Source organism: Chiloscyllium plagiosum, chromosome 1 (genome assembly GCF_004010195.1).
Source record: "Chiloscyllium plagiosum isolate BGI_BamShark_2017 chromosome 1, ASM401019v2, whole genome shotgun sequence".
NCBI lineage: Eukaryota > Metazoa > Chordata > Chondrichthyes > Orectolobiformes > Hemiscylliidae > Chiloscyllium > Chiloscyllium plagiosum.
In genome coordinates, this window is record NC_057710.1 from 57,337,805 (window position 1) to 57,363,096 (window position 25,292).

General features: G+C 40.6%; 1 protein-coding gene across 2 annotated transcripts in view; it reads right to left on the bottom strand.

Annotated features, from left to right (window-relative positions):
* Positions 1 to 3,367: 3,367 nt before the first annotated feature.
* The window catches only part of LOC122548471 (myosin-IIIb), a 176,406-nt gene continuing 154,481 nt past the window's right edge, over positions 3,368 to 25,292 (bottom strand). For both annotated transcript variants that reach the window (XM_043687195.1, XM_043687186.1), the window contains exons 27-30: positions 15,533 to 15,698; positions 12,738 to 13,091; positions 6,839 to 6,964; positions 3,368 to 3,730 (exon numbers count right to left, since the gene is read on the bottom strand). In XM_043687195.1, coding sequence (XP_043543130.1) covers positions 6,842 to 6,964; positions 12,738 to 13,091; positions 15,533 to 15,698 — 643 coding nt within the window. In that variant the 3' untranslated portion in view covers positions 3,368 to 3,730; positions 6,839 to 6,841. The remainder of the gene's footprint in view (positions 3,731 to 6,838; positions 6,965 to 12,737; positions 13,092 to 15,532; positions 15,699 to 25,292) is intronic.

Sequence of the window (25,292 nt, forward strand, 5' to 3'; positions counted from 1 at the left end):
ACTATTAGCAGGTGTGTGTTTCATTCATTCATGCAATTTCCCAGAAATGTTTTGACAGTAAAAGGGACAGTGGCCCTGAGAGACAGTTGGTAAGGACTGATTAATAACATTGAGGTGGTATTTAGAACATAGAAAAGTACAGCACATAACAGGCCCTTTGGCCCATGATGTTGTGCCAAGGTTTAATTCTAATGTAAAATAAAATAACTTAACCTATGCACCCTCAACTCACTGCTATCCATGTGCATTTCCAGCAGTCACTTAAACATCCCTAATGACGCTGTTTCCACCACCTGGCAATGCATTCAAAGCATTCACAACTCTCTGCGTAAAGAGCCCACCTCTGACATCCCCTCTATACCTTGCCCCTAATATCTTAAAACTACAACCCCTCGTGCCAGTCAATCCTGCCCTGGGGAAAAGTCTTTGGCTATTGACTCTACCCATTCCTCTCATTATCTTGTATACCTCAATCAGATCACCTGTCTTCCTCTTCCTCCTCTCCAGAGAGAAAAGTCCAAGCTTAGTCAACTTCTCTTCATAAGGCAAGCCCTCCAGTCCAGGCAGCAACCTGGGAAACCTTCTTTGCACCCTCTTCAATGCTTCTATCTTTCTTATAGTAGAGTGACCAGAACTGGACACAATATTCCAAGTGTGGTCTCACCAGGGATTTGCAGAACTGTGGCAAAACCTCACATCTCTTAAACTCAATCTCCCTGTTAATGAAAGCCAAAACACCATATGCTTTCTTAACAACCCTATCCACTTGGGTGGCAATTTTGAGGGATCTATGTACTTCCTGGTAAACCTTCTTTGCACCCTCTTCAATGCTTCTATCTTTCTTATAGTAGGGCGACCAGAACTGGACACAATGATCCAAGTGTGGTCTCACCAGGGATTTGCAGAACTGTGGCAAAACCTCACAGCTCTTAAACTCAATCGCCCTGTTAATGAAAGCCAAAACACCATATGCTTTCTTAACAACCCTATCCACTTGGGTGGCAATTTTGAGGGATCTATGTACTTGCACACCAAGAGCCCTCTGTTCCTCCACACTGCCAAGATTTAGGAGCAGCTTGTGGTACAGCACATTAAGGAACTGGCAGTTCTGGATTGGGTGATATGTAATGAAGACGACAATGATTAGGGCTGAAGGATCCTCTAGGAGACAGTGACCATAATACGATAGAATTCACCTTGCAGTTTGGGAGGAAGAATCCACTGGAATCAGATGTACCAGTATTACTACTGAGTAAAGATAACTACAAAGACATGAGAGGAAAGCTGCCCAGAGCTGACTGGAGGGAAGACTAGCAGGGAAAATTCTGGAGCAGCAATGGCAGGAGTTTCTGGGTGCAATTTGGGGAGCACAGCAGAAATTCATCACAAGGAAGAAGAAATATGCTAAAGGGAAGATGATGCAATCATGGCTGACAAGTCAGGGACAGCATAAAAGTGAAAGAGAAAGGGGTGAAGATAAATGGGAAGCTTTTAAAAACCAGATGATAATCAAAATAAGCAAAAAGTGGGGAGAAGATGAATGAGAGTATGCTTGCTAGTAGTATAAACGAAGATTGCAAGTTTTAAAAAAAAAAGATTTATAAAAGGTAAGAGGGAGGCGAGAGTGGACATTGAACCACTGGAAAAGGAAGCTGGAGAGGTAGTAATGGGGAACAAAAATGGCAGAGGAACTGAATAACCAAGTCAGCACAGCCTGACAAATCTATTTGAATTCTTTTAGTAAGCAACAAGCAAGTTAGACAAAGGAAAACCAGTATTTCCAGAACACCTTTGACAAAGTGCTACAGAGGAGGCTGTTCAATAAGATGACAGCCCATGGTATTAGGGGCAAATTACTGATATGGATAGAGAATTTGCTGAATGACAGAAGGCAGAGTGTGGATGACAAGGGTCTTTTTTCACTAAGAGTTCCACTGAGATCAGTGTGGGGACCACAACCCTTTACATAATATATCAATGATCTGGATGAAGGAACGGAGACCATTGTTGTTAAGTTTGCAGATGACACAAAGGTGCATGGAGGGACAGGTAGTATTGAGGAAGCAGGGAGGCTGCAGAAGGATTGCATAGGATAGGAAAGTGACAAAGAAGTGACAGATGGAGTACAAATGTGGGGAAACAGTGATAATGCATTTTGACAGCAAGAAGAGAGGTGTGGACTATTTTCTAAATGGGGAAAGTCTTTGGCAATCTGAAGCACAAAGGAGTTGGGAATCCGAGTTCAGGTTAACATACAGGCTCAGTTGGCAGTTAAGGCAGCAAATGCAAGAGGGCTAGAATACAAGAGCTGTGATGTATTCCTGAGACTGTATAAGGCTCTGGTCAGACTGCATTTGGAATATTGTGAGCAGTTTCCAGCCCCATATCTAAGGAAGGATGTGCAGACGTTAGAGAGGGCCCAGAAGAGGTTTACGAGAATGATCCCAGGGATGAATGACTTGAGGAGAGGTAGAGGACTCTGGACCTGTACCTGTACTTGAGGTTTAGAAGGATGACAGGAGATCTGATTGAAACTAACAGATGACAAAGTGGCCTTGATAGAGTGGACATGGAGAAGATGCAGTAGAGACTAGAATCTGACGGCACAGCCTCAGAGTGAAAGGTCAACCTTTTGGCTGAAGAAATTTCTCCTCATCTCAATTCTGAAAGGTAGTGACTTAGTGGAACTCATTGCTGCAGTGGGCCATGGAGGCCAAGACATTGAGTGCATTTAAGACAGAGACAGATAGATTCTTTGTGAGTGAGCGGATCAAGGGTTATGGGGAGAAGGCATGAAAATGGGTTTGAGAAACATATCAGCCATGATTGAATGGCCTAATTCTGATCTCTTATCTTGACTTGACTTATATAACTGGCCCAATTCAGTTTCTGGTCAAGATTCCATATCATAATCACTGTTTCCATTGTTTTCCAATCAGCAGATGATACATGTTACAACTATTCCCATTTGAATATTTTCTCATTGTGCTATTGTTTTTCCCATTTACCCTTTGGAATGAACAGGTCAAATAATGTTAATAACTTATCCCATGATCAATCTATATGTATTGTATAATCATCCCCTTTTGTTATTTAATATCACTTGACGCTGACACCATCATCAATTTGTCACTTGTTCCAGCCCAGCTCTTCCTCTGCTTTCTCTAACATTTGAATTCACTTAAAACCCATTACATCTGCAACATTTTGCAGTTTTGACAAAAGATCATGCACCTAAAATGGGTTACTTCTGTTTCTCTCACTACAGATGTTTCCAGTACTTTTGATTTATAGTTCAGACTTCCAACATCCACAGCATAACCTCTCAGTTAATGATAAAGGAAAAATACGCTCTCAAGAGACAGCCTTGATTCTCACAATCATTTTTAATAGTTGTACAAATTATTTTCCTGCATACATATTAGAAAACAGATCACTGGTGTACAAAAAAAAAGCTAATTACAGAACATGAATGGAGTGAAAATATAAACATTTCATAATTGGCAGCTTTTTTGCAATTATTGACAATATCTTGTAATGTGAAAAAACTATTCAAAAATAAAATTGTGCAAAATAGTCATTGGAGACAGTACAACATTTACCCTGCACACATAGGTCAAGATATCTTATTATCTTAGAGAAATAGAAGGGTTTTATTTTGTAGCGTTAAGCACGTCAGAAGTATCATCTCTCTTCGGCCACATGCTGACACACACACGAAGTCTTCAGCCTGAAAGACAATTGCGTCAATTGCAACATCTGAAATTCCACACAATTTATGCTAAGTTTACTGGCTCATTCTGTTAAAATTCAAATGAAATTAGAGGCTGCTTTTCATAGCTTAGTGATGATATTAATGTTTAGGACAAAATTCTATTCAATAACACTTCATAGACAGTCAGGAGATATCTTTGTTTTTATAAATGCTACAATTGACAACCATACGACCGCAAGACATAGGAGCCAAAATGCACTATTCCATTCATCAAGTCTGCTCTGTCATAATTGAGATAATGGCTGATTTGATGACAATGTTATTTGCAAAGATTCAGAGGATTAAATTTTACATCTGGAGAAAATAAACATTTTTAGGTGGCCTATCAGCTGCAACTAGAAAGTAAGCTTTTTGACCCTTCAGATTGGAGGAAAATTAAAAAGGAACTTTGATCATTGATAGTAATATAAACAGCTGCAAATAGTTGGTCACATAATTTGGAGAAACTGGAATTATCAGTGAGTTATTAGTTACAAAGGTGATTGGGATCTTTGGCACTTTGGCCAAACTCTTTGAAATAGTCATTGTGCCATATACCAACCAGCTCTTGAGTAACTTGTGGCATAAATTTTACACTAGCAAATCAGAAAGCATGCCAGTTTAATTTATGGCTGCCAATATTGCCATTTCAGTTAATTCTGGGCCAAGGTGCAATGTACCCTCTACAATTTTCTCCTGTATAGAAATCGAGAGACATCAGATCTCAAAATAATTAATGTATTTATAAACACCTTATCAATAATAAAGCTGTACCTGAAGTTGTTTGTTGTTCAAATCACTATCAATAGTGTATCATCATCTGACTTGGTTTCCATTCATTTAGTGCGAGGGCAGACAAAGCAAAGTGCAATTTGCTGCTTCCTCACCTCAATGACCTCTTTCACTCACTTGTCCCATCCATTTCTTTGTATGAAACCCCTACTCCATATTCATCAACTTTCTTCATAACAGGGTTTTGGGGCTGCTCTCTCATTGGGGGGAAGGGGAGTGGTGATGGTTTAACCTGGGGATCTAACACCTCAGGCTAGGATAGAAGTCAAGGAGAGTCCTCCACAGTAGCCTCACAATACACATCAGTGCAAATAACCTCCATTCCTCAGTGCAATGGCAGTGAATCACTTCCTCTCTATTTCCTCTAGATTTTTATTGAAGTAATACACATTTTTCTTCTGTTACCTCCTTCACAGGCATAGATACCCCATAAGCTAAATTAATATGACTGGATGAAAAGAGAAGGGGTTGAAGCTCAACTCACTCATGTATTTTCAACAGAAAGCTCTGTATCAGTGGTGCTTTTCAAAAATTCCCTCGTCTAATCCACATGTCATCTCATTACCAGTGATAGATTCAAAATGAAACCATTCTTTATCAGTGAACATGTCTGGCCTCACCATCTCTTCCAATTTCAAGTGAAATAGGAACAGCTCCATCATTACTGGAGATATTTGCCTGAACTGTGCAAAAACACATTAGCAAATCATTAACTACTCTCCATGTCAAATGAGGTCAGCACCACCTTTTCATCCCTGTAGATAGTGAAAGCAGTAGCCTTCCGATAAAGCTGTTCTATCCTCATTGCAATCTTTATTGTCTTGCCCTCGCTTTTTACTGATAAATCAAGTCACATCATTCCACTCTCCTAGCAAAACAGCTGCACTTGCATGGAACCTGGAGTCAAAGAGAGGGCTATAAAACAGTACTCCACAGGAGTGCAGTTCCCCACTTAACAGGAAAGGTCTTTCTCAGAATTTCCCTCACCTACTATAGTTTTTGCATCCCTCTTTGATACATTCTCCATTGAAATCATGATTCATCAATTTCCTATTGTAATTAGTTTATTTGCCAAGAAACAAAATGTAGAAACATCTAATTTCCATCATTATATCACTCAGTAACATAGTGCATCATTCAAAACCAACTCACTATAGCATTCCTGCAGGCTTTTCGTCACACTATCATGAAATAGGTTTAAAAATAGTATCCATTATGATTTAATAATCACATTAATAATGGAGATGAGGAAACTCAAATGTAATCTATCCAGGTTTGCAGAGGACATGAAACCGATGGGAGAAGGATACAGAGATGGTTCAGTGTGATTTGGACAAGCTGACTGGGCAAAAGCTTGGCAGATGAAATATAATGTGGATAAATGTGAGGTTATCCACTTTTGTAACAAAACAGGAAGGCAGGTTATTATCTGAATGATAATAGGTTGAGAAAGGGGGATGCATCCTTGTACACCAGTCACTGAAAGTGAGGACATAGGGCAATTGGTGATGGAAAAAAAGCAAATGGTATATTAGCCTTCATAGGGAGAGGATTGGAGTACAGGAAGCAAGGATGTCTTGCTGGAATTTCACAGGGCTGTTGTGACCACGCCAGGAATAGTGCACTCTGTTTTGGTTTCCTTATCCAAGAAAAGATTTGTCTTGTTATCAGGGGAGTGCAATGAAGATTTACCAGATTCCTGGAATGACAGGACTGGCACATGAAGACAGACTGGATTGATTAGGGCTATATTTACTGGAGTTTATGAGAATGAGGGAGAACTCTCATGGAAACCTAAACAATTCTAACAGGACGAGGCTGGGTAAATGTAGGAGGATCCCGATGACTGCGAATTCCAGAACCAGCAGTCACAGTTTAAGGATATGAAGTAGGCTATTTATAACAGAAATGAAGAGAAAATTTCTCATCCAGAGAGTGGTGAGCCTATGGAATTCTCTGCCACAGAAAATGATTTAGGCAAAAACATTGAATGTTTTCAAGAAGGAGTTAGATAAAGTTGTTGGGACTAAATGGGTCAAAGGGTATTGGGAGAAAGCAGGAATAGGGTACAGGGCTGGATGATAAGTCCTGGTCGTATTGCGTGGTGGAGCAGGCTCAAAGGGCCTACTCCTGCTCCTATTTGCTATGCCTCTGAGTTGATCATGAAGCAGAACATATACCTGTGTCACACATAAAAATATTATGGGTCAGCAACCTGCAGGTTTTTTTGCTCAGGCACTTTATAATCTGAATATCAGCATAATGTAGGTCTACAATCCACATCTTACAAACCATTTATTTCTTATTGTAGTGTTCTGATCCTGGTAATGGAGTTCTGTGATGCTCCTTAAACTGCTTGGGAGGGAGCTCTGGTACAAATTCCTCGCCACTGTTAGGGCCATGAAGTGTAGACTGTTGCTGTCAAGACAAAATGGTTAAAACTTCAAATACTTGACTGTTCGTTATGCTTTGAAATCAGAATACCTCAATGAAAGCCATACTATCAGAAACGTTCAGAAGCAACTTAACTAATGGAAAGAAACAGGGTTAATGTCCACATTAACAACAAAAGCAAACTGCTGGAGAAACTCAACAATTTTGAAGCGGATCTGCTTTCTTTCCACAGATGCGGCCAGACCTGCTGAGTTTTGTCAGCAATTTCTGCTTTTGCTTCAGATTGAAACATAGAAAATAAGTGCAGGAATAGGCCATTCCGCCCTTCGAGCCTGCGCCACTATTTAATACGATCAAGGTTGATCGTGCAATCTCAGTATCCCCATTCCCATTTTCTCTCCGTCCCCCTTGATCCCTTTAGCTGCAGCAGCTATGCCAGCTCCCTCTTGAATGTATCTAATGAACTGGTGCCAACAGCTTTCAGTGGCAGAGAATTCTGCATGTTCACAACTGAGTGAGGGAATTCTTCCTCTGGTCAGTCCTGAATGGCTTATCCCTTACTCTTAGACTGTGACCCCTAGTTCTGGATTTCCCCAAAATCAGGAACATTCTTCTCACTTCTAACCTGTCCAGTCCCATCAGGACCTTGTGTTACTTGGAGATTCCCCACCGCCCGCTCTTCAAATTTCCAGTCAGTACATGCCCAGTCGATCCAGTTTTACCTAATATGTCAGTCCTGCCATCTCGGAAATCAGTCTGATGAAGCCTTTCATGGACTCTCTCAAGAGCAAGAATGTCCTTCCTCAGACTAAGAGACCAAAACCGCACACAAATACTCAAGGTGTGGCCTCACAAAGGCCCTGAACAACTGCAGCAAAACATTCCAACTCTGATACTCCATTCCTCTCGCTGTGAAAGTCAGCATGCCGTTAGCTTTCCTCAGTGCCTGCTGCCTCAGTACCTCCAGCCTCTGCAGTTCATTTTAATTTTAATGTTGGCATTTCCTTGAGCTTTGTCTTCATCACCTGACCAGCAGCATCCTACAGAAACTGATCATGTACTGATGCCTTTCTGAATTGTTGTTTTTCATTCACAAGTCGACAAAAGTCAGCTTCAAAGGGGCATTCAACAAAAAATACTTGGGAGAAGAAACTAAGTATTTTGGAAACTGAGTAAATGATAAAATGATTTAGGGAGTGACTGAACCCTGTGGTATGGAGAAATTGTACCGTATACACACTAGTCAGCTAAACAGGGAGAAATTTATTCATGGAGCACTACTTCCATTTAACTCTGACAAATTAGATAGTTCACAAAAAAATTCACCCAATTCTGGAGAGATTTGGGCTGTGCAAATCTTAGTAAATGGGATTAGATCACAAGGAATTACAATTCTCCTCGAATGAGGCACATCTAGCTGAACAAAAAAAAAGACCAGAAACTGTAAATAGAGTACCAATAGAGTAATAAAGGGTCACCATACTGATTTATGCAACAACAGATCTTCAGATTATGTTTTTGTTTTACAAAGAGGATTTTCATTGAAACACAAACATGTAATGCTGCAGATTCAGGTTCAACAATAAAACAGAAATAAATTATGCAAGAGGAATGCGATGAAATAGAAGCAAAAAACAAATTATTTACGCATACACATTTAAAAATTTCAAATGACAATAAAAATATAATCCCATTGATCCCAAAAGCATTCCTTTATGGTATTCACACTAGAGAGAATTCCTATCATCTTGTGTGTATCACTTTAACTGTGACTTCAATATCCAATCCCTCTACACCTCCATCCGCCATGACCAGGGCCTCCAAGCCCTCCGTTTTTTCCTCTCCAGACGTCCCCAACAGTACCCTTCCACCGACACTCATTCGTTTGGCCGAACTGGTCCTCACCCTTAACAATTTCTCCTTTGAATCCTCCCACATCCTCCAGACCAAAGGGGTAGCCATGGGCACACATATGGGCCCCAGCTATGCCTGTCTCTTTATTGGCTACGATTGGTGCCAAATTTGCTGCAGCCACATAGATAGTTAGGTAAATAAGTTGTGAGGTGAATACAAAGATTTTGCCAAGGAATACAAATAAATTAAGGGAAAATGAGATGATGTTCTGTTTTGCAGGACAGAAAGCAGGATATTGTTTAGTGGGAGAGAGATTCCAGATATGGCATGACAGAGGAATCCTTGTACATGAATCACAAAATGTTGACATGCAGGTATAGCAAGTAATTAGGAATGGAAATGGAATGTTTGCTTTTATTGTATGGGGGATTGAACATTCTACAGGACATCGGTAAGCACACACTTGGAATACCGTGTTTGGTCTCCTTATTTAAGGGGAGATATACTTGTGTTAGAACTGTTCTGAGAACCTTCACTAGCTCATGGCCAGGACAATGGGATTGCCTAATGAAAAGTTAAATAGGTTTGAGCTGCACCCATTGGAATTTTGAAGAATGAGAGGTGGTCTTATTGAAATATGTAAAATCCTAAGTGGGTTTGACAGGATAGATGCTGAGAGAGTACAAACCTCTTGCAAAGGAATCTAGAAGTTTGGGCACATTTTGAAAATAAGGAGTCTCCCATTTCAGACTAAGATCAGGAGGGATTGCTGTTCCTCGCGTTTTATTTTCTTAACGTTGGCGCGGCAAGGTGGCTCAGTGGTTAGCACTGTGGCCTCACAGCACCGGGGACCCAGGTTCAATTCCAACCTTGGGCGACTGTCTGTGTGGAGTTTGCACATTCTCCCCGTATCTGCGTGGGTTTCCTCTGGGTGCTTCGGTTTCCTCCCACAGTCACAAAGATAAGCAGGCCAGGTGAATTGGCCATACTAAATTGCCCATAGTGTGAGGTGCATTAGTCAGGGGGTAAATATAGGGTAGGGGAATGGGTCTGAGTGAGTTACTCTTCGGAGGGTTAACTTGCAGCTCAGCACTGTCCCCATGACTTGTCCGGACTTGTCCTACCTGCCTATCTCCTTTTCCACCTATCCACTCCACCCTCTCCTCCCTGACCTATCACCTTCATCCCCTCCCCCACTCACCCATTGTACTCTATGCTACTTTCTCCCCACCCCCACTCTCCTCTAGCTTATCTCTCCACGCTTCAGGCTCACTGCCTTTATTCCTGATGAAGGGCTTTTGCCCGAAACGTCGATTTTGAAGCTCCTTGGATGCTGCCTGAACTGCTGTGCTCTTCCAGCACCACTAATCCACAATCTGGTTTCCAGCATCTGCACTCATTGTTTTTACTTCATTGATTTTAACCCTACTGTGACTTCAACTCTTAGTCTTAAGAATGTGATAGCCTCTTCCTGAGGCAACTGAGTTTATACATTCTCAGCTTCAAATAATCCCTTCAGGGTTTAAAGCAAAGAATTTCTGGTAAAACTTCAAAAGCATCTTGGAACCTTGACTAAACTACTTACACCAAGGTAACATGTTTTTAACAATTCTAAACTATCTTTTCCCTTTCTCAGGAGCAACTGCTTTCTACAACCAGCTTTAGCTGAGAACCTTGCAGAATTGCCGAACAAACTAGAAAAAAAATTATTTTCTCCTTGTTTTGGATGTTTCCCTTAATGAAAAGGAAAAAATATTAAATCCTTGACTTTCTAAGTTGTAGCCTAATGCACATAGGTTAGGTGCATTTGTCAGGGGTAAATGTAGAGCAGTAGGGGAATGGGTCTGGATATATTACTCTTCAGACGGTTGGTGTGGACTTGTTGGGCTGAAGGGCCTGTTTCCACACTGTAGGGATTCTATGATTCTCCCAATGTAAACAAATTGCTGGAGAAACTCAACATTTTCAAAGATGACTCACTGGATTACTTCCTTACTTTCCAGGAAATCTCTCTCACACGGTTTTAAAAGAAATTACCATAGCTACAGAAATACTTATTCACAGACTCAGAAAACCCATATGCCACAAATGCAAATTCAAAAATCAAACCCAGGAACAAATAATATGAAGATACATAAAAATATAAATGCCAACTAATTACTACTTTAACAGTGTCATATTGAAAAAGGTTCTTGAAAGGATTATTCCCCCCTTTCCCCCAAAGTTCATAAAATTACCTTTTTTAAAGATTAACTCAGTTAAAAGGCAGGAGATCCAAGTTAGATTTATGGTCAAATACCCTATAGCCAAATGATTTAAGTCTTTTTTTCAGACACTAGTTAGTCATTTCTGAAAATATCTGTTACTAGGAATTGGAAAAACAACTTATTTAGAACATTTAAAATAATCGAACGGTCCAAATTACTTCACATAAGCATTATAAAATACGGTGAATGAGCGATGCAAAGAGGTATTAAGACAGGTGGCCAAAATGCTTGCCCAAAGAGGCAGAGTTTCAGGAGCGCCTCAAAGAAGGAATGCAAGGTAAAGTGACTTGTGGCTTATGGAATGAATTCCAGACCTTCAGATGATGGTGCAGTCACCAATACTAGTCATTAAAACTGGGGAGGCTCAAAAGAGCAGAATTACAGGAGTGCAAATATAGTATCTTGGATGGTGGTACAGCTGGTGGAGATTAGAGAGAAAGAAGGGTCAGGGGCCACGTAAGGTTGTAAAAAGACATGAGAATTTAAAAAAACACCAGTGTAGAACAGTGAACAGAGGACTAATGAGCGAATGGCATTTGGTACACTTCACGGTTATGGGTGGCATGATGAAGGAGGGTAGACTTAACATTACAATAGTTAAGTCCAACTGAGGCTTGGAGGAGGGATTCAGCAATGGATTAGTTGAGCTAGGGGTGGAGCAATGTTATGGAATTAAAAAATAGGTGGTCTTTATGATGGAGGGTTTGTGGCTGAAAAAGGTCACCTCAGTCAAATTACCAGATGGAGGGATGGAATCAGCAAAAAGGCTGTGACTTTGTGATGGGGGCTGAAAACAATGGTTGCTGTCTTCCCACGGAGGACATGCCTGCTCATCCAGGCCTGGATGATGAATAGGCAGCCTAACAAATCAGATATAGTGGAAAGATCCAAAGAGCTGCTGGGGAGATACAGCTGGATGTCTTTGTGTCACATGGAGAATCTGGCACGTCTTCGATATTGTCATCAACGGGCAGCATAAAATGAAGAATAGTAGGGGACAGGAGTGGCAGGGATAAATTGTTGGGGGAATACCAGAAATAACAGTGTGAGAACTGGAAGATAGTCAGAAATTCACAAATAATGAAATCATGAGGGGCGTGGATAGGATAAATAGACAAAAGTTTTCCCCCTGGGGTGAGGAGTTCAGAACTAGAGGGTATAGGTTTAAGGTAAGAGGGGGAAGATGTAAGAGGGGAAAGATATAAGAGAGATCTAAGGGGCAACTTATTCACACAGAGGGGGTACGTGTATGGAATGAACTGCTAGAGGAAGTGGTGGAGGCTAGTACAATTGCAACATTCAAAAGGCATCTGGATGGGTATGTGAATAGGAAGAGTTTGGAGGCATATGGGCCAGGTGCTGACAGGTGGGACTAGATTGGGTTGGGATGTCTGGGTTGGACCGAAGGGTCTGTTTCCATGCTGAGCACTACCTCGTTTCTTATGCACCCAATTTCTAGCAATGTTAAAATCTCAGGGTGATCATTAAATTGCATAAAAGGTATCCAGGGTGATATGTACTAAATATACCAAATAGAATTCTAAAAAATGCAGTAACAACTTTAAAAGTAAAAAGCACATTATAATAACTAGTTCTGAATACAATGCTTTACTAAAATAAATCTTTGAAATCCTACCTTCCAGCTAACAAAAAGCCAACACAATAGATATACATACCTCATGAACTTGCTGAATCTCCCTCATTGCCAAGCGTATTGAAGGGTACAGCCTTGGGAATGTGCGTTTGCCTCCTTGGTGCTCATCCTCAATCCCATTCTCGGAATTAATCGCAGCCGATCTGCCTGAAGAAGCAGCTTGAAGCTTTCTGTCTGTGATCTTTCTCATCACCGGAGACATTTCAGGTTGGAGTGACAACGGCAAGTCAGGTGGTACAAAAAGCTTAGACAGCTCATTGTGCACTCGGTCATGAGTTGAGCCATCAGCTGCAGTACCAGAACTTAATTTTTCTTGTGGGTTGGTTTTCACTGAAAAGTTTCTAAGCTCTTCATAATCTGTCTCATGGTCACATTTCTAGAAGGGAAAAATGTTGCATTATCACATTTAAATCACAAGGGAGTTAAATTAACCCAATATTATGTCGATATATCATAATATCATAATACCTTTTAAGTGCAAGTTAGATGTATCTTCACTCGAGTCTATAAAGTTGGAGACTTAAGCAACATTGTAAATTGAGTTCATAAGCTAGACAGACTCTTCAAAACACCATTCATTCCATCCATCACCTTAAACATTAACTTCCTCCACCACTTGGTGGCAGCAGATACAAAGCAGCAACTCACCAAGACTCCTTTAGCAGTATCTTCAAAGCCTACCACCTTTACCCTTTAGGCGAACAAAGGCAGCAGAAACATGGGAATCATACACAACTACAAGTTCAACTCCAAGCCACACATTAGATGAACTTTTGCTGCTCCTTTGCTATTACTGCATTCCCTTCTTAACAGGACTACCAACACCAGAGTACTAACAGCAAATGGACTGCAGTGGTTCAAGATGGTGGCTCAGCACCCTCTTCCCTTGGGCAATAAAGGATGGGAATTACATGCTTCCTTGCCAGTGATAGTCACACTTCAAGAACAAACGTGAAGAGAAATAAAGAGAAACAACTTCCAATAACTTAAGGTGAGAGAGGAAAGGTTTAAAACAGGACCTAAGCGGTAACTTTTTCACACAGAGGGTGGTGCGTGGGCCAGAGGAAGTGGTGGAAGCTGATAGTTACAACATTTCAAAAGGCATCTGGATGGGTTTATGAATAGGAAGGGTTTAAGAGGAACATGGGCTAAATGCTGGCAAATGGGACAGATTAATTTAGGATAGCTGGTTGGCATGGACGAGTTGGATCGAAGGGTTTGTTTCCATGCTAGACATCGCTATGGCTCTAACTGAATGGTCAAAACCAGAGGATTAGAGTGACTAGTTAAATGAATAAATTTTTAATGCATAGGATGATCGAAATAGATTCAATAGTAGACTTTAAAAGAAAACTGAACATATTCTCAAAGGAGAGGAAACTGCAGAGATATGGAAATGAAGCAGGGGAAAGGGACAAATAGGGTAGCTATATGATATGATAATTGCAAAGTCTTGGACTTGAAATTTAGAAATGAAAATTTTAGTGGTGTTTTGTTTTTAATTCTTTCATAAATCCAGATGTCATGGACAAGGCCTGATGTTGCTGCTAATCCCCAACTTCCCTTGAACTCAGCAGGTTTCCGGCTAATTACCTTGCTGTCAATCTGGAGTTACATGCAGACCAGACCAGGAAAGGTTGCCAGATTTTTTTTTTAACCTTAAAAAGACATTAGAGAACCTGATATTCTTTTGTGACAATTGATGCTAGTCTCAGGAATGACAACTATTTTTGTTTTACAGATTTATCAATTGAATGTAAATTCCAATAACTGCCAGTATACAAGTTAAACCAATTCCCTTTAGATTACATGTCATGTAACATTACTGCTACGTCACCTTTTTCCCCTCGGCGTTGGAACAACAAAACTAAATGCTCTTAAAGGTCAATTTGCATCTATTTTTGCTCATATTGTTATTTGTGTGAAGTTGGGTTAGAACATAAACCTAGGTGGTGTCTTTGTAACCTATCGCTGTATTCTCACTTGCCTCCACATCCTTTTCTAGATTCTAGAAGCAAGTCAGATCAGCAGCCCAGGCAAGTATGTAACAAGGTTGATTGACTGCAGAATCTACTGAAGAGACGGTATCACAATCATGATTTGCTTTTGAAGGGATATATTGGGTAATGTAACAAATTCTTTGAAGAAAGCAGACATTTACTTATCTGTTCATGTACCTGCTTGCTTTACAAAAGCTTTCACATTGGCTCTGCTGTATCTGGAAAACTTCCAATAGTATTCCAGTAATTTATCCAGGTTTCAAATTTCTTAGCATTAACCACACAATGTCAACAGTCAGGAAGATCATCATAATGGAGTTGGATACTGTCTGCATTTAGGGCTAAATCATACTCCTGTGTGTACACCACATTCTCAATTCTTGATGCCCCAGTCTGCGCCCTCTTCCTAAACGTTTTCATATCTTTAACTTCACTGTCACTTACTTTGCCCCCAACATGCTCCCCATGATATCTGATATCTAATATTTTTGCCACACACACTGGCTCCCTAGTCAAAGCACAAAACATGTTTTGAACATTACCAGCCTGTTTCCTTGCTCAGTTCCAGGAAAGCAGTGAAAAAGGAAGATATATAAGTCATCAGAAGGCTTGCTGGTGATGCCTGAAGATGAAGGAGAGCTGGGAACAATACAGCAGAGTGGAGAGGCAGGATACAGATGGCAAGAATCAGGTCCTCTGAACACACTCAGATGTACAAGTGTAACAAAATAATAAGCTTCAAAAACCAGAAAAGCTTGAATAATGTGGCCACACCATCCCTAGATTCCAAAGGAATGTACAGAAGCAGATTACTTACTTGACCACAAGGCATAGTGAGAACTTCCATAAATGGCTGAATTCCAACAGTTTTATAATAGTCCACTAAGTCTGGTAGTGATGGGTGGGCCTTATCTTCTCCCAGTATGACATACCTCCCATTAGGTTGCATTTCAATCATATAGTGTCGGCACCGATCTATACCTCTGGAAATAAAAACACAGTAATAACATGACGAGTGACCAGAGGTGAATAGTCTTGTTTTTGATTGATAGATACAACTGAACAATTGGAATTTTAATTCTTACGTTTTGACAGAATTGTGGAAGCAGAACCACCTTTCATGTCAGGTTAAAGTAGTAACATGGTTCACCAGGTTAGTAAATACATTCAAGCTCTTTTACCACTTTGCAAGATAGGCAGATAAAATGGAAAGCTATTCATCCCAAGCAATGGCTACGTTTGGGATGTAATAGACACTGTATTAAAAAAAGTGTCTCCATAAAACATAAATAGATATGGCCCATTCTTTTAACCAAATTTTACACTCGCAATTGCTCAATCATAATAAAGCTCTGATTCTTAAAGATTCTTCTGCAGAGCCTTTCCCCTCTAGAAATGGTTAAACATGAAAACTGTGTTCTTTGTAATACAGTCTCTCCATCATAGACATTATTCTGGGTATAAAAGGCTATGAGATTGAGCTCTCTTCTTTCATACAATCAAGTTGCTTAACAGATCATATCTGAGGGCAGTTCAGAACCAACCACATTGCTGTGGGTGTGGATTGAGGATGTCTGTCAGTTTCTATCACTAAAGGGTTTTAGTTGTTAATATACCCAAGAACAGAAGAACATAAATAATAGGAAGAACAGACAATTCAGCCCCTTGACCTCTTTCTCCCATTCATTGATATTGGGCCTTGATGTTTTTTTACATGTTGAAATCTATTGATCTGAACGTAAACCTCCAAAAGTTCACCATCCTCTGAAAGAAGACATTCTTCTCATCGTTTAGTCCTAAGTGACCGACTCTTTCATTCTGAAACCATGTCCCTTGGTTGTAGACAATCCCCAGCCAGGGAAAACATCCTTCTTACATCTATCCTGTTAATCCCTGCAGGAATTATGTATATCTGAATGAGATTAGCTTACTCTTGCCCAAACTCCAGAGAATGTAGGCTCAGATGATTTAATATTTCCTCATAGGACAATGCTCTCCCATCCCAGTAACCAGTCTAGTGAACATTAAGGCATTCTCTCTATACCAATTATATATTACGTTGGGTAAGCAGGCAAAAACACTGTACATGAAATGTTATCTTACCAAAGCTCAGTATAATATTAATTTCTTAATTGCAGTAAAACATCTTTGCTTCCAGACACAAATCCTCTTGTAAGAAAGGCTAGCATAACATTTGCATTCTTTCTTGCTCATTGTACCTGCATATTAACCCTCAGCAACTCATCAACAAGGACACTCAGCCTCTATGAAGTGCAATCTTTCCCAGCCTGCTCACCAGTTAGGAAATACTCTATACTTTGGTCTTCCAAAAATGGATAATCTCTCATTTCTTCACATTGTATTCCATCTGCCAATGTTTTGCCCACCCACTCAGCCTCTCCAGCTTCCCTTGAACTGTCTCCCCACATCAAAATCATTAACACAGCCCTGTGGGAAAATGAATGGCAAGGAAATCAGTTAGATTATATGAAAGAAAATTTGCTGAGATCGGGATACACCGAGGGAGGTGAGAATGTGGGTATGAGATTACAAATGAGATCAGCCACGTTTATTTCAAATTTCAGGGACAGGTTTGAGGGGCCGAATGGCCTACTGCTGCTCCTGATTCAAATATCTGAATGTCTCAGATTCAGGTTCACACTTCTCAAAGTTTGTGTTCATAAATTTGTTATGTACTAGTATTAAGAAATAAAGAACAAAGAAAATTTACAGCCCAGGAACAGGCCCTTCGACCCCTCAAGCCTGAGCTGATCCAAATATACTGTCAAAAACTGTCAGTCAATTCCTAAGCATCTGTAGCCTTCTGCTCCCCACCTACTCATGCATTTGTCCAGACACATTTTAAATGAATCTACCGAGCCTGCCTTTACCACCTCTGCTGGCAACGCATTCCAAACACCCACCACCCTGTGTGTGAAGTACTTGCTGCGTGTATCCCCCTTAGACTTTCCACCTCTCACCTTGAAAGCATGACCTCTTGTTATTGAATCCTTCACCCTGGGAAAAAGCTCGTCTCTATCCACCCTGTCTATGCCCTTCATGATTTTGTAAACCTCAATCAGGTCCCCCCTCAATCTCTTTTTTTCTAATGAAAATAAACCTAACCTACACTCAACCTCTCTTCATAGCTAGCACCTTCCATACCAGGCAACATCCTTGTAAACCTTCTCTGCACCCTCTCCAAAGTGCCCACATCCTTTTGGTAATGTGGCGACCAGAACTGTACACAGTATTCAAAATGCAGCCAAACCAATGTCTTGTACAATTCTAACATGACTTGCCAGCTCTTATACTGAATGACCGTCCAATGAAGGCAAGCATACTATATGCCTTCTGGACCACTCTATCCACCTGTGCAGCAACCTTCAGGGTAACAATGGACCTGCACTCACAGATCTCTCTGCCCATCAACTTTTCCCAAGGCTTTTGCTGATCATACCAACAGTGTCCTCTTCCAGATCATTTATGTATATTACAAACAACAGTGGCCCCAACACTGACCCCTGTGAAACACCACTGGTCACCTTTCTCCATTTTGAGAAACTCCCTTCAACTACTACTCTGTCTCCTGTTGCTCAACCAGTTCTTTATCCACCTAGCTAGAACACCCTGCACACCATGTGACTTCACTTTCTCCAATAGTTTACCATGGGGAACCTTATCAAAATGCCTTACTAACATCCATATATATGACATCAACAGCCCTTCCTTCATCTGTCAACTTAGTCATTTCCTCGAAGAACTTTATTCAGTTGGTAAGGCACGATATCTCCCACACAAAACCATGTTGCCTATCACTGATAAGCCAATTCTTTTAAAAATATAAATAGATCCTATCTCTCAGTACCTTCTCCAGCAACTTTTCCACCACTGACGTCAGGCTCACTGGTCTGTATTTACCCGGAATATCCCTAGTACCCTTCTTGTACAGGGGGACAACATGAGCAACCCTCCAGTTCTCCGGTACCTCACCTGTGTTTAAGGATGCCACAAAGACATCTGTCAGGGCCCCAGCTATTTCCTCTCTTGCCTCCCTCAGCAACCTGGGACAGATCTCATCCAGTCCTCGGGATTTGTCCACCTTAATAACCTCTAGCATACTCAACACATCTTCCCTACTTATACCAATGTGATCCAGACTAATCAAACTTCTATCTCTAATCTCAACATTCATCATGTTCCTCTCCTCAGTGAACACTGATGCAAAGTAATCATTCAGAATCTCATCCATTCTCTCAGGATCGACACACAGCCAGCCTTCCTTCATTATCTTTTAATGGACCAATCCTTTCTCTAGTTACCCGCTTGCTTCTTATATAAGAATAAAATGCTTTGGGATTTTCCTTAATTCTGCTTGTTAAAGCTATTTCATGACCCCTTTTAGCCCGCTTGATTCCTTATTTAAGACTTGTCCTACTCTTCCGATATTCCTTCAGGGCCCATTCTGTTCTTAGCTGCCTAGAACTTATGTACGCTTCCCTTTTCCTCTTGGCTAGTCATACAATTTCTCCTGTCATCCATGGTTCACAAATCTTGCCCTTCCCATCCTTTGCCTTCAACGGGACTTGCCTATCCTGCACTATCTTTGAAAGCCTCCCACATCTCAAATGTGGACTTCCCTTCAAATAGCTGTGTCCAATCCACATTTCCCAGCTCCTGCCTATTTTGATATAATTGGCTTTGGCTCAGTTTAGTACTCTTCCCTTAGGACCACCCTCTTGAGTATTCTAAAACTTCCAAAATTGTGGTCACTGTTCCGAAAGGAATCCCCCACCGCAACTTCTACCACCTGTCCTGGCTCGTTCCCCAGTACCAGGTCCAATATGGCCCCTTCCCTTGTCAGACTATTATATACTGCTCTAGAAAACTCTCCTGGAAGCTCCGTACAAATTCTACTATCCAGACCTCTGACACTAAGTGTATCCCAGTCAATGTAGGGAAAATTAAAATCTCCAATCACCACTACCCTATTGCCTTTACATCTAATCATAATCTGTTTACCTATTTGTTCTTTTACCTCATGCTCACTGTTGGGAGGTCTGTAATACAGCCCCAACAATGTAACTGCACCTTTTTTACTTCTCAGCTCCACCCAACATGTCTCACTACCCAAGACCTCCATAGTGCCCTCCTTTAGCACAGCCGTGATATTGTCCCTGACCAGCAATGCAGCTCCACCCCTCTTTTACTTCCCTCCCTGTCCTGTCTGAAGTGTCTATATCCTGGAACATTTAGTTGCCAATCATCATGCCCTTCTTTCAACCAAGTCTCTGTGATGGCAATAATGTCATACTCCCAGGCACCAATGCAAGCCCTAAGTTCATCTGCCTTACACACTAACTCCTTGCATTTAAAGTAGATGCATTTCAGGCCACCAGATTCTTTTGCACTCATCTGCTCTCTGCCTATTCTTCCCTTTATTAATGTTATCTTCATAATTCTTACAGTTTCTAGTCTCCAACTCGCTGCCTACTTATTTTCTCTTCTGGTTCCCAGTCCCCTGCCACATTAGTTTAAAACCTCCCCAACAGCAGTAGCAAAAACTCTCCCAAGGACATTGGTTCCGCCCTGGCTCAGATGTAGACCGTCCCTTTTGTAATAGTCCCATCTTCCCCAGAATCGGTCCCAATGTCCAACAAATCTGAACCCCTCCCTCCTACACCATCTCTCAAATGGAGTGCTTTCTAATTCAAATCTCTACCAAATAGCCCTAGATCAGGTAGAAGATAATCAAGAATCATGTAAGACCCAGTTTGGATGAACAGTCATATTGGATTTAAACCCTTAACTAAGTTTCTTGCTCCAGATGTCAGATCTGCTCTCCAACACTTCATTTTTATTCCATTTACAATGAGTAAGGCTCCCTTTACGCTGCTCAACATTATACTAATGCCCAACTCAAAAGCACAAAAGTTTAACAATTTTTCCATTTCCTCAAAGACTTGTTTCTAAATAAAACAGTCACTCATAGCACAAAGTTGTCACCATCTTGGCACAGAGTGTATACACTCAGGAAAAATTTATATCATGAAGAAATGAGCAGATCCCATCTAAAGCCATCTAAACCATAGCATCAGCCAGTTTCATTGGTAAAGGTGACACTTGTAACAAAGCAGCATTTTCAATTTTCTGCTTAAGTGTGAACTTTAGAGAGTTCAACACAGAATAAGAGTTAAATCTCCCCCCTTCTGATTCACAGGAGAGGATAAATCAAGGTTGACTCTTCAGTTCTATCCTGAGAGATTCAGGTCTTTTCAGGTAAATGTAAAAGATAATTCAACTCTTTTTCAAAACCGCATGAAGTTTTGAACTAAATTCTTTTAAGGGTCAGTCAGTGGTGCTTTGCTATATGCATATGTTGGGGGTTGGTTAGCTCAGCTGGCTGGATGGCTGGTTAGCAATTCAGGATGACAGCAACAGCATGGGTTCAATTCCCAAACTAGCTGAGGTTACAATGAAGGACCCTCTTTCTCAATCTCTCATCTCACCTGAGATGTGGTGATTCTCAGGTTAAACCACCGCCACCCATCTTCTCTAATGAGAGTGTAGCCAGATGGTCTGGTAGGACTATGGTGACTTTATCTTTTACTCTTTGTTTATAGGCTTACGGTGAATATGCTTTTAGAAATTTGGAAAGCCCCAAGGGCATTTTAAAAAATAGACATAAATCAAACATTTTTCTTTATCTCCTAAAAAACAAAACAAAGATGACAAGCCAACCATCAACTGGTTACCATCCTCAACGACATTGACCGGCTAGAAAATGGCCTGTGGAGGTTCAAATTCACCTGTGACTACAGATACCGGTCTTAAACGTGAATGACTTACATGTTCTGAACTAGAACAGTGCAACAAAAAAAAAAAAATGTGTGCTGTCTCCATTAATTCTGACAGAGCAATGAAACAAATCACAAAGTTAAAACACTCGTCTTGGATGCACACTTGTCTCCCTTAAACCAAAAGTAAAATTCAAACATACTATGATCACTACTACCTAGGGCATCTTTGCTGAGGTTAATTAATCTGATCTTGTTTTAAGATGAGAACAGTCTGAGCTCTGATTGGCTGAATAGCGTTCAAACTCTCTATTCTAACTTCACAAACCCACGATCTTGAAAGAGATGGGTGTAGATAATGCTAAAAATGGCATGACATTCAGGGAGACCAAACAAGAGTGTCAAAGACAGAGCATGAGAAGATATCATGGATAATATAATAAATGCATAAGCCTACAAAGTAAAATGGTAAGCACATGGAATGAGGGAGACACAAACCAAATAGAGATTAAAAAGATGATCTTGTGCAAACAGTTTGTAGATGACAGAAAAATGGATGGGAAGACAAGTGGTGAGGATGACAGAAAACATCTACAGAAGGATATAGCCTATTTAAGTGAGTGGGTATAAAAACACAGCAAATGGAATATAATGTGGGAAAACAGGAAGTTATGCAATTTGACAGGTACAGAGGGGCTGAGTATTGTTTAAAATGAGGAAAGACTGTAAAAAGCTGGAGGATCCAGGAATTTGGAGATCCTCGTGCATGAATCAAAAGAAAGCTAACACCAAAATTCAGTAGGTAATGGGGAAGGCAAATGGCCCGTTGGCTTTTACTTCAATGGGAATGGACTATAAAATAGGGAAGTTGAGCTAAAACTATACAAGGCAGATTACACCTGGAATACTGAGAATAGGCTTAGTCCCCCTACCTATGGAAAGATGTCCTGACATTAGAGGTAGCCCGGAGAAATTTCATTAGATTGATTCCAGATGGGCAGGGATTTGTCACGAGGAGGGGTTGAATAGGTTGGACTTGTATATTTAGAAAAATAGAAGTTGATCTTATTGAAAGATGAAACAAAGACCAAAGGGCATAATCTCAAATAAGGTGTCACCCATTTAAGACAGAGATGAGGAAGAATATCTTTTCTCAGAGGCTGGTGAATCTGTGGAACTCTTTAGCACAGAGTTGTCAAGGCTGGGTCATTAAGAATTTCAAGGCTGTGACAGATGGATTTTATTCAGTAAGGGAATAAAGGATTACTGGGAAAATGGTGGTGAGGACCATCAGCCATGACCTCCCCAACTGGCAGAACAGCCTCAACAGGCTGAATGGCCTGCTTCTGCTCCTCTATCTTATGGTCTTAGATATGTCTGAAGGTGTGCATTTGAATGCATTCACTAAAGGGTATTGCCAGTGCCACAGTAAAAATAGGAACAGAAATTGTAGCTGAGTTAATACAGAAACTGGATAGCAATAAATTAGAGGAAGTGGTATTTAAGTGAGTCCAGGGTAGGAGCATTTAAAGTAGAAGTATTCCAGGTGTGGTCTGCCTTATATTGTTTTAGCATGACTTCCCTATTTTATTGTCTGTTTCCTCTGAAGTAAAAGCCAACAGGCCAATTGCCTTCCCCGTTACCTACTGAATTCTGATGTTAGCTTTCTTTGATTCATGCACCAGGACTTCCAAATCCCTCGGTCCTCCAGCTTTCTGAAGTCTTTCCTCATTTTAAACAATACTCAGCTCCTCTTTACCTAGGAGTCAGGAATGGGAGCATTTAAAGTAGAAACTATGCAGTCTGGATATGCTGCATCTTATATTGTTGAGAAAAGAAAGACTGGAGGTAAGGGAGGCTCATATTACAGTCTTACAATTCTCCATAGATATAGGAGCAGAGGACTGATGGATTGCAAATACTCCACTGTTACTGAAAAGGAGTGGTGAAGGGTAAGTCTAACAATAATAGATCAGTCAGCATGAAATCAGTGGGGAGGATACTGTTAAAAAGAATGACACACAAAATGATTCACTTGGAAATACATGAGTTAAATGAATTTCAATACAGATTTGTTAAAGAGAAATAGCAAGAGCTTTTGATGCCACAATGTTTGGAGTCCAAATTTGCTCCATGGACTTTTGCATGGACCTTTATTAGGTATCAAGCTGAAACATTAACTCTATGTATCGCTCTCTCTCCACAGATGCATCACGTTTGCTGAGTATTTCCAGCATCTTCTGCTATCATATTAAAGAATCAGAATTCAGTTTTCTGATGTGGGCAGAGAGCACATGAGAACAGAAGGGAATAAAACCATGTAAAGTATGCCAAGTCAAAGGGAATTCTGGGAATTTTCAGGATAGCGAAAATAAAGTTTAGAGTTATGATAAATTTGCTACACATTCTGATTGGCCAGGATGAGATATTGAAGTTCTAGTCAAAAGTAAGAAAGAATCATACATTAGATACAGAAAACTGCAATCAAATGAATCTCTTGAAGAGTACAAATAATGTTGGGACACTTAAGAGTGAAATTAGGAGGGGAAAAAAGAGGGGATGCGTGATAGCCTTGGCAGATAAGATTAAGGATATTCTAAAGAGATTCTACAAGTACATTAAAAGCAAAAGACAGTAGGTCCCCTTAAAAGATCAACAAGGTCATCTATGTGTTGAACCTCTGGAGTTGGGAGAGATACTAAACTAATATCTCCCATCAGTTTTTACTGTAGAGAAAGAAATGGAGACTAGAGAATTTGCAGATTGATGTTTTAAACACAGTTTGCTTAACAGAATAGGAAGTGCTGGAGGTCTTAGAAAACATAAAAAGGTGGATAAATCTCCATGACCTGATCAAGCGTATCCTAGGATATTGTGGGAAGTTAGGGAAGAAATATTTGCGTTGTCTATTACTAGAGTTGAGATACCAGAGGACTGGAGGGTGGCTAATATTTAAGAAGGGACATAAAGAGAAGCTGGGAAACTACAGACCTGTGAGCCTGACATCGGTGGTGGATCAGTTGTTGGAGGTGATCCTGAAAGTTAGGATTCACATGCATTTGGAGAGGCAAGGACTGATTAGGGATAGTCAGCATTGCTTTGAGGGAAATAGTGTCTCTCAGACTTGATTGAGACTTTTGACAAAGTAACCAAAAAGACCGATGAGGACAGAGCAGTAGATGTTGTTTACATGGACTTTAGTAAAGCCTTTGACAAGGTTCTGCATAGTAGACGATTTGGTAAAGTTAGATCACATGGGATTCAGGGAGAACTTGCCAACTGGATACATGTTTGGCTTGACAGTAGGAGACAGAGCGTGACAGTGGAAGGTTGTTTTTTTTTGGACTGGAGGCCTGTGACCAGAGAGGTTCCACAAGAATAGGTAATAGGTTCATTTTTGTTTTGTCATTTATATAAACAGTTTGGATGAGAATATAGGAGTCATCATTTAAGTTCGCAGAAGACACCATTATCCACTGTCTTGGGACAATTATCTGAGGAGTGGCAGGTGGAGTTTAATTTGGATAAACCCGAGGTATTGCATTTTGGTATCACAAACAAGGACAGGACTTATACAATTAATGGCAGGGCATTGGGGAATGTTGTAGGATAGAGTGACCTAAGGGTTCAGATACATAATTCTTTGAAATTTACCTCAAGGGTAGATATGATGGTTAAGAAGGCATTTAGCTCACTTGCCTTCATTGCTCAGAGCATTGAGTATAGAAGTTGAGATGTCATGCTGAGGTTGTACAGGACGTTGGCGAGGCCTGTTCTGGA